General features: G+C 43.5%; 1 protein-coding gene across 1 annotated transcript in view; it reads right to left on the minus strand.

Moving 5' to 3' along the window:
- Window positions 1-8110, minus strand: part of ENTPD2 (ectonucleoside triphosphate diphosphohydrolase 2) — a 31686-nt gene extending 23576 nt beyond the window's left edge. Inside the window, 1 exon segment of the mRNA XM_075185383.1 lies at window positions 7874-8110. Within this exon segment, the coding sequence (XP_075041484.1) occupies window positions 7874-7990 (117 nt within the window). The 5' untranslated portion in view covers window positions 7991-8110.
- Window positions 8111-10039: the final 1929 nt, after the last annotated feature.

Here is a 10039-nt window from a genome sequence, read left to right on the forward strand (position 1 = left end):
GGGCATAGCCAGGTCCAGAAAAGGACAGTCTATATGATTCGGCTGACAAGGAGGTAGGAGGCACAGACCAAGAGGTGCCTCATAGCCTGCACAGATGGGAAACACCAAGCTACCAATTGTATATACATTCCCTGCTGGGCAGACAAACAAAAAATATGTTTGAGGTTACAATACCTTTAAAGAAGTGCATTCAATGACTAACAATCTTCATATATAGCAATAGTAATAGTGACAGACAAGCTATGAGAACTTAATACCCAACATACCACAAAGAACATATTAACATAACAGTGCCAATAAAACGCTGAGCAGTTGTATTTCAGAGTCAAGTTGTAATTGACGGCTGACATAGACAGTTTGTATCAATGATTCGCATTCACTGAAGAGGTTTCAGAGGGTCAGGCTATCTTCTGGGACACACTTTGATGTGTATTGTGATGGATACTTCTCTCATATGTAAAATTTAAAAAAAAAAAAAAAAAAGGTTTATATTGTAGATGTGCTGAGTCTATAAGGTTAAACACTGCGCGCTCTCTATCTATTGGGTCAGGGAGATCTCCAAGTTACCACAAGCAGCTGCTCCCGGCATCAAGTCTCCATCTCTTAAGTGGCCTCTGGGAAATTCGGCCCAGATTTCAATCATGGCCGAAACGGTTGTCATCCATGTTGGCCATCACTATGTGTGTGGTCATCGGGCACTGAAAAAGCCATTGGTGGTCAGGGATGGATAGATAAGAGATGTATGAGATAGATAGATATGCACAGTGGCTCAGTGGTTAACACTTCTGCCTCACAGCATTGGGGTCATGAGTTCAATTCCTGACCATGGCCTTATCTGTGTGGAGTTTGTAGGTTCTCCCCATGTTTGCGTGGGTTTCCTCCCACACTCCAAAAACATACTAGTAGGTTAATTGGCTGCTATCAAATTTACCCGTGTGTGTGTGTGTGTGTGTGTGTGTGTGTGTGTGTGTGTGTGTGTGTGTGTGTGTGTGTGTGTGTGTGTGTTAGGGAATTTAGACTGTAAGCTCCAATGGGTCAGGGACTGATGTAAGTGAGTTCTCTGTACAGCGCTGCGGAATTAGTGGAGCTATATAAATAAATGATGATGATGATAATATGTATGAGATAGATAGATCCAAGCGTACTACAGATAGATTCAAAGATTATTCACTTGTTAGATTTAAAGGGCCTGAATCATTGAACAAAGTACTCATTTTCTTTTTACTTAAATTTTTACCTGGACAAAATCATGTCACATTGAAAGTATTTGTGTGTTACATGATAAAAATTAGCCAGTATTTAACTTATGTGTAAAATATAAAAACTAAATTTGCACCCCTTGCATTGCAAAATGGCTTTTTTCTTGCGTAACTTTAATTAATCAGGCCCAAAGTGCTCACACCCACAATATATAGAAAATAGAATTTATAAGTCACATAGGCAGAGGAAGGCTTGGTCACCACTTTTCTTGGGGTGGGGGGGGGGGGTGAGAAAGCGGACATGTCTTCACAATCTGAATGTGGTCAGGCTGCTGAGCTAACAGCAAGACTTATACAAGGAAGAGGAGCAGATCGGCCTCTTGCTGAAGATAACATGTGCAGCTGTGTTTTTACTCAAAGTAATATTTATTGTATTAATAAAAAAAAATACAATATACAAATAAGGAACGTAAACATTCCACAGATATACTAAAGTATTTGGTAAACATTTAGTGATGGAGGAATTCTTGGTAAACAGTTTTAAATGTAAGGGGAGGAGGGGGGGGGTGTCTTTGCAAACGTACAGGGACATGGATTTATTTTGTAAATATGTATAAATATAAGGGGGCACTTGGCAAACCTTTAGAGAGATAAGGGGGTACTCGAAAAGGAAAAAAGGTTGAGTGACATGGATAGAGTTTATATCCTGTACAATGAAGAGGAGGTGAAGTCACTGCAGATGATTGGAATAATAGTCATTTTCTAAGCTGCCTTTGAATACGCTACCCAGAGACAATATACTGCTATTGTTATTAATGAATGGCCTGCATGGGGTCTGGGCTTCACTCCAAGGTGTCAGAACTCTCAGACTATTACTAGCTGTAAGATGTACACTTTATACCAGTTCTGTCCCAGCTGTAAGACCACACTCCCCGGCCTTCTTAACCATATACCCAAAGTATATACGGAATATATTTGCATTATGTAAATGTTTGTGGAGACACACTAAATACACCTAGATGGATATTACTGCGCACATTACACTACACACTCCTAATATCTGCGTTGAAGCACCACACTGCTTCCTCGTACAGTAGAGGAAGTGAGGTGAATGCAACTAGTGGTTGTCTTAAGTCCAACCGCAAACTCTCATTAGCCAACAGCTGAAGAGCCACCGGTCTAGAATAAAAGTTTAACACAGATATATGTAAAGTATTCTTTATTTGACTTTTTGTGCCACTTTAAACAGGTACCAGCATTAGTCCACGGGACAAAGAAGAGAATGGTACGGGCAAGAGTAAAACTCCCTGGTCAATTGCCATATCTCCCATATCCGATATCTGTGTTTGCTGGGGCGAGGGGAGGTAACGGTGGTACTCCCACAGCTGAGTGTGTCTAAGATCTGAGCTTACATGGCAGCACAGTGGCCTAGTGGTTAGCACTTCTGCCTCACAGCACTGGGGTCATGATTTCGATTCCCGACCATGGCCTTACCTGTGTGGAGTTTGTATGTTCTCCCCGTGTTTGTGTGGGCTTCCTCCGGGTGCTCCGGTTTCCTCCCACACTCCAAAAACATACTGGTAGGTTAATTGGCTGCTATCTAAATTGACCCTAGTCTGTGTGTCTATATTAGGGAATTTAGACTGTAAGCTCCAATGGGGCAGGGACTGATGCGAGTGAGTTCTCTGTACAGCGCTCAGGGCCGGATTATGGGAATGGAGGCCCCTGGGCTAAGGGCGCCTCCATTCCCCCGTGAGGCCCCCAATGTGAGTCACCCGCCGCCCCCCCAAGCGCTTACCTGTCACTGTAGTCCTCCGTCCCCGGCGCGCTGTAAGCTCCTTACTGAGGAGATCTCGCGAGCGTTCACTCGCGAGATCTCCTCAGTAAGCAGATTACTGAGCGCTGGGGACGGAGGACTACAGTGACAGTGCTCAGCAGCATTGATCGGGCTGGGGGCGCCCCCACCCCTGGACCAATCAATAATGCTGCTGAGGACTTTGAAGGGCCCCCTGGACCCCCAGTTAGACCTAGGGTTAATCCGGCATTGACAGCGCTGCGGAATTAGTGGCGCTATATAAATAAATGATGATGATGACATGCCCACGTTGTTGCTTTAACATGGAAAAAGACAGACGAGCAGCTCATTTAAAAGAAATAACGCGATACTCCGATGCCCTGGCTATAATGGCGCGTAGCAGTAAGCGTTAACTTGTTACACCACCTCTGCAGATGTGCGCGAGCTGAATCGCCAGCACCTGAAACACCTGTGATGCAATTACCGCTGCAATACAAAGTGGGGAAGCCGTCGCAGCGAAACTTCTATTAGACGCATTACAATTTAGGCTCCTAAGTTAATATCCCTCATAAAAGGTCTAAGGACAGATATATTATTTCTCCCAGGGTACTTTGATTGTCACATGAGATTTTAATTCCATATCACACCCTAGATTATTATTAAATCTTTTGGCACACCCCCAAACGTTTCAGGTATCTAGGTCACTCAAGGACTTCATCATAAAACTGAATATTGAGCATGCACTTAGATCATCCGCTAGAACGAGGTTCCACCTTGTTTAGCTCACACCCTTACGTCCTCAGTACTCCAGAATTGATTATATATTTGTTCCTCACCATCTCTTCCCCCCGAGCGGTGCAGAAACACACATTGGCACGATGACTTGGTCAGACCAGGCACATGTTGGCACAGAACTGTAGACACTCGAACCTACACCATCATAGAACATGAAAATGAAGGACAATAAATTAGTACAGGTGTCCGTCTTTTTCAAGCGCAAAAGGCTGGGTAGAAATTATACAAAATTTCCCCGATAAGAGATATCCTTAACGCTTTTACCAACAGCTGAAAAAAAATTAAAAAACGCCATCAGTATGTCGGTTCATGTCTACCCACTATTTACCTTCAGATCTGTGCTCTTCATCGGTCATAACCATCAGCTGAAAAGATGGTGACTCTGCACACTGATAGATATCTATGGACACTGCCGGTCTTGGGTGCACACACACTGCAGGATTGGAACAACATTGTTCCAACGTTGAATGAGATTTTTAGTCCGGATTAAAAATCAAATCAAATGATAAGCTGGGTACACACTACACAGTTTTCATCCAATAATCGGCTCAACCAGCCGACATACGACCGCTCGTTCAAAAGTCGGGTCAGTGTGTGCAGTGACACGATGGTCGAAAGTCTGCCCAAATGGACGATTGTCGCCTCATTTGGTTGGTCGTACCGTTTAATATTTTCGTTCCAATCTCGTTTCCGCTGTGTAGTGTGTATAAACTTCCGACCGATCCACAACAGTGAGTACGAAATTACAGTCATTGCTCACGACAACATGGCTGTAAAATGTCGCTAAAGGGACGTCCGCTCTTCACTTTATGGTCCTAAACAAGGCTAGTGTGTATGCAGTCCATGGACCGAGCGATCGGACCATCGATCGCATGTAAAAATCGATCGGCATAAAAAGTTGGTGGAAAATTCTGTAGTGTGTACCCAGCTATGGAACGATAATCGCTCATCCTTGAAGTGTACGTGCTAATGTGATATCGAGCCAAACTCATTTATCTGATGTTTGGCCTAATAATCAGCTGAAAACCCTGTAGTGTGTACCCAGCCTTACAAACACTTCATAAAGATACACAATCGGAAAACACACAAGAAGAGATCATGCACACAAAAGGGGAGATCAACTTCTTATAGATGAATGAAGCTTCTTAATGAAGGCGAGGACAAAAGCAAGTTGATTGTTTGAAAAATCAACAAAAAAATAAATAAATAAATAAAAATAATACAAATACAAACACCAAGGGCTGTAAATTCTCTCCTAAGGACTATATATCACAACTGTCCCAAGAATATTATTGTAAAATGTAATCTGCCTTTGTCCTATGCCAAGATCTGTAGCTTGTGATTATCAGAACAAATGATGTTTAACGAGCTTATTAGAAAGATACATGGCGGCGATTGGCGAGCCCATAACAGTAACTGGAGCTAGACCAGAGTTGCTTATTCTCCCAGAATGTCCAGGAAACCCCAACTTAGGGCGAGAATGACCCATAGACCCAAAAGAGCAGCAATTCTCCCTGAAGGTTGGCAGCGACTGATGTCACTTGGTTTTTACTGAGGTGCATGATGACAATAACAGGGCTTTGTCCCACCTGCTTGACAAAGCAAATCGCGTTGTCACCTCCCCCAATACCTCGCCATCGGATCTCCTGGACGCGAAGTATGAAAATTTGGTAAGTATATGTTAGACTCGCAGGGGTATATTTACTAAACTGCGGGTTTGAAAAAGTGGAGATGTTGCCTATAGCAACCAATCAGAATCTAGTTCTCATTTATTTAGCACATTCTACAAAGTGATAATTAGAATCTGACTGGTTGCTATAGGCAACATCTCTACTTTTTCAAACCCACAGATTAGTAAATATACCCCACAGTCAACCTTCTTAAAAGTTAATAAGACACCTGGACCAGACAGTCTGAATAGCAGATGGTACAGAAAAAAAAAAATCCCAAGACACTTGTTCAAATGTTCAATGGGGCCCTTTAAAAACCCAATAAAATAGTTTTGTTCCAAAAAAATAAAAAAGGTTTAGTTTTGTGATGGAAAGGCAGACTGGAGATGAACAGATCTTATATACAATTCCCCAGTACGCTCCCTTCCCTAGGACATATCTGCTAATAATGTCCAGGATGTCACTGGGACAAATTTAGCGCAGCAGAATGTGCACAAAAAGGGGCGTGGCCATGCCATGTTTGGGGCGTGCCCATCACTTCCAAGGCAATATGCCACCCAAACCCACCTTCACTAAAACCACCTTTAAAATGTCTCTGGTGCACACTCAACCAACACACCATGGCGATGGTCCCCTCTCCCTATGGTGAGCACGGGCATTCCTCCCGGTTGGGGTACTAATTATCAGTGCCAACACCGACAACTTCATAGACAAAATATGCCCGAACGTGACTTCACCGACATTACAAAAATAAAGACTGACCTCTTTAATGACAAGAGAACTATCTGACGATGTTCTCAAAGATCCCGATCAGAAGTATTAACGGCACTGCGGTTTTACGTCATTAAAAATGGTGACCACCGTAGTAGAAGTTTTTGAAAGCGCCACTTCCGGCTGATGATCCCTAACCCTAACTTTAACACTTACCTTACACGACAGCCGGCATTAAAAGTGGCAATAACGCAGTCGCCATTTTCAATGACGTAAAAACACAGTGCCGTTATTACTGGTGATCGGGATCTTTGAGAACACAGTCGGATCGTTCTGTTGTCATTAAATAGGTACGTCTGGATTTTTAAAATGTTTGGCACCAACCCATCCACCGCAAGGCGCGGCCAACTAAAGGTCAGATTCTCCCACCGCCAGGCGTGGCCAGCTAACAGTGGGACCCACCACTACCAGGGATGCCCATTGCTTGGTAGCTCTAGTTATAATTTGGTAATGGGATACTCTAAACCAGGCCTGTCCAACCTGCGGCTCTCCAGATATTGTGAAACTACAGGTCCCAGTATGCCCTTCCAGCTATCAACAGGTTGTCTACTGGCAAAGCATGCAGGGGCTTGTAGTTTCACAACACCTGGAGAGGCGCAGGTTGGACTGCTCTAAACTTTACACTTTCCTGATATTAGTGTAACAGTGGTACTCCAGGCATTGGGAGTAACTCTATTAATGATACTGTATAAACCAGGATCTATTCAGTGTGTGTTACACAAATACATCCAATAATCACTACTATTACACAGCACTGGTATTATAGACAATGCTTTGTATAAGATAATGGAGAGTTCAGTTTGCTCCGATTCATTCCCCCACCTCTCCTCCTTCCCCTTTATAATGTATTGCTTATTGCTAGACCCCTCTTGCACCTTATAGTTCTGTATCACTAGTCATAGATTGTACTGCCTTGTGTTTAATGCATAGTCCTGCAATGCTATTTACTGTTTTATTGTATGCGCTCTGTACGGTACTGCAGACCCTTTGTAGCACCCTATAAATACAGGATAATAAAAATAATTCAGCTATTGTATAATGCAAAATGCTCTTTGAACCCCCACTTTACAGAGATCCGAGGAGGAGGGTCCACAACATATTCTCATACAGAACTTACACTCTATCTATAGTTAGAAATTAGATGATTTCTTCCTCTCTTTTCATCATATTATTTACCAACTGCCCTCAACCCTGCACATTGCATTAACAGTCATTATGTAGCTCTCCTGGAACGACAAGACCCAGCAAAGCCTTGCCACATTCCCCACTCTGTGACTTCCTGCCAAGCATCCAGTAGAACTAAAACTCCCAGCATGCTACACACAGCCCACAGCACCCAGAGAAACACAGGTCTTTCCACCACTAATTACACAGTACATACACCTGCAGATATTAAGCTCAGTGGTAGAGATGTACCAGACACTACAGTGCACTGATGTATAGCAATGTGTTCTGTGTACAGTGTGAGGCTATATGGGTGCTTGTATCATGTCAGTAACACATGTGCTCAATCTGCAAAATATAGTTTTATTTATATATATATATATATATATATATATATATATATATATATATATATATTAACCTGCTGTCTCAGCCCCTGGCTGCTAATCCACTGCACTCACCTTAGTCACTGCACTCACCTTAAACTTTGGGGGTTCATGCACCTCCTTTGCAGACAGAGCCAGCAGGAGGATCCCCAAGACCCCAATCAAGCAGAGGATTATAGGCAACACCACAGCCAGCAGCTTCTTGGCCATCTCCAACAGCTGTGTGAGATCTGCCGGCTCCAGCAGCTCTTACAAGGAGCAGGGAGGGAGGGGAGGAGAGGAGGCGGCCTGGCTGGGCCTCCTCTGCCATTGGCCAGCAAGGTGCATTAGGTAGATAGGCTGGGGGAGAGCACAGTGTGTGTCAGACACACGCAGGGACAGGACATCAGTATAGCCCTGCTGCAGCCGCAGGATTTAAATGGACGGGGTATTCAAAGAGTGTTGTAATCCCTTGAGATCCAGGAACTGCAGCACTTAAAGTGTGAGCAGTAGAAATATTCTGTGCAATTACCAGGTAGAGCCTGATGATCACAGGGCTGCAACACAAAGAAATTATGTTTTATATAGAAAACCACTGGTAACAGATGATGCTTGTGTTCAGCTGTATTCTTATACTGTGACAGGACCAGGGGCAGGCTGGGCTGGGGAGCATGGGGCCATCTGGCCCCCGGGCCGCTCCCATAGTGGGCTACCTTGGTTCACTGGGCTACCTGAATTTTTTCCCCCATTAAAATAGGCTGCCGAGTCCAGTCTTGGCAAACAAAATTTGCCAGCCCTCCACTGGACAGGACTTATATCCCACATGTAAAGGATATGAGCACGGTGGCTCAGTGGTCAGCGCTTCTGCCTTACAGCGCTGGGGTCATGAGTTCAGTTCCCAATTCAATTATCTGTGTGGAGTTTGTATGTTCTCCCCGTGTTTGCGTGGGTTTCCTCCGGGTGCTCCGGTTTCCTCCCACAATCCAAAAACATACTGGTAGGTTAATTGGCTGCTATCAAAATTCAAGGTTTACCTCGTGACCGCGGCTAGCGCTATCCGACGGATCGGGGATCCCTGCACCGATAGTTAGATCAAGGACACCGCTGGACTCCACTCCTGTTGCTGGACTGTTGAGGTTTGTTTTTTAGACTGCACATTGGACCCTTGTTGCCCTTTCCCTTATCTAGTGACTTATTGGGCTTAAGAGACATACCATCTTCACACAGGGCTAAATCTAGGAGCCTCTACTACCCCGTTACAAGTGGACTTCCAGACATTGTGTTTTTTTGTGGAATCTAGCACCGTTTGCTTTGTTTTTATTCATTACCAAGTGATCATTTCTACAATTGTTCATATGGTGTTTTATTAAATGTATTGTTTACTATGGTTATGAGTATCACTACTATACTTAGTCCAATTCATATGGTCAATTGGGTGCATATTGGTTGCCTTTTTTCATAATCCATGAATTTCCAAAAGATTACCACTATTCACATGTTTTTAACCCACTGCAAAGACAATTGAGCGCAATTACATTATTATTTTGCTGCTATCAAAATTTACCATAGTCTCTGTCTGTCTGTCTGTCTGTGTATGTTAGGGAATTTAGACTGTAAGCCCCAATGGGGCAGGGACTGATGTGAGTGAGTTCTCTGTACAGCGCTGCGGAATCAATGGCGCTATATAAATAAATGGTGATGATGATGTAAAGCATATGACCAACTTGGCTGACTATTTAATCTATTTACTTTTTATTTATTTATTTATTTTGGGCCAGGGGGGGGGGGGGGGGTCTAGTATACAAATATAGCCCCCCATCCCAGTGCTTGATGAGCAAATTTTAGCACAGTCGGGGGGGGGGGGGCAGACTAGATTCAACAGCCTACTAGGAACATTTTTAAAGAAAAAAAAATGCAGGTAGTCCAGTGACCCAGCCCAAGGTAGCCTACTGTAAGACCGCCCCATAACGTAGCACCTGAGCTTCCCCCAACTACTTTGTTTGTAATATTCAAACGACAGAAAATATATTGAGACATATGTATTAACGCTGAGGCTAGTGGATAAGGTGGTGTTGCCTATAGCAACCAATCAGATTTTAACTTTCATTGTTGAAAGTGCAATTTGAAAAAAAGCTGATCCCTGATTGGTTGCTATGGGCAACACCAGCGTTTTCAGTTGCTCCTCAAGTTTAGCAAATCATGGATGTCAGTCTGGGTACATCTGAAAATGAAATGCAGCCTAACTTACTTGCAGTTATTTCAGACTTGCAGCTCACAATG

This window comes from Mixophyes fleayi, chromosome 9 (assembly GCF_038048845.1).
Source record: "Mixophyes fleayi isolate aMixFle1 chromosome 9, aMixFle1.hap1, whole genome shotgun sequence".
NCBI classification, from domain to species: Eukaryota; Metazoa; Chordata; class Amphibia; order Anura; family Limnodynastidae; genus Mixophyes; species Mixophyes fleayi.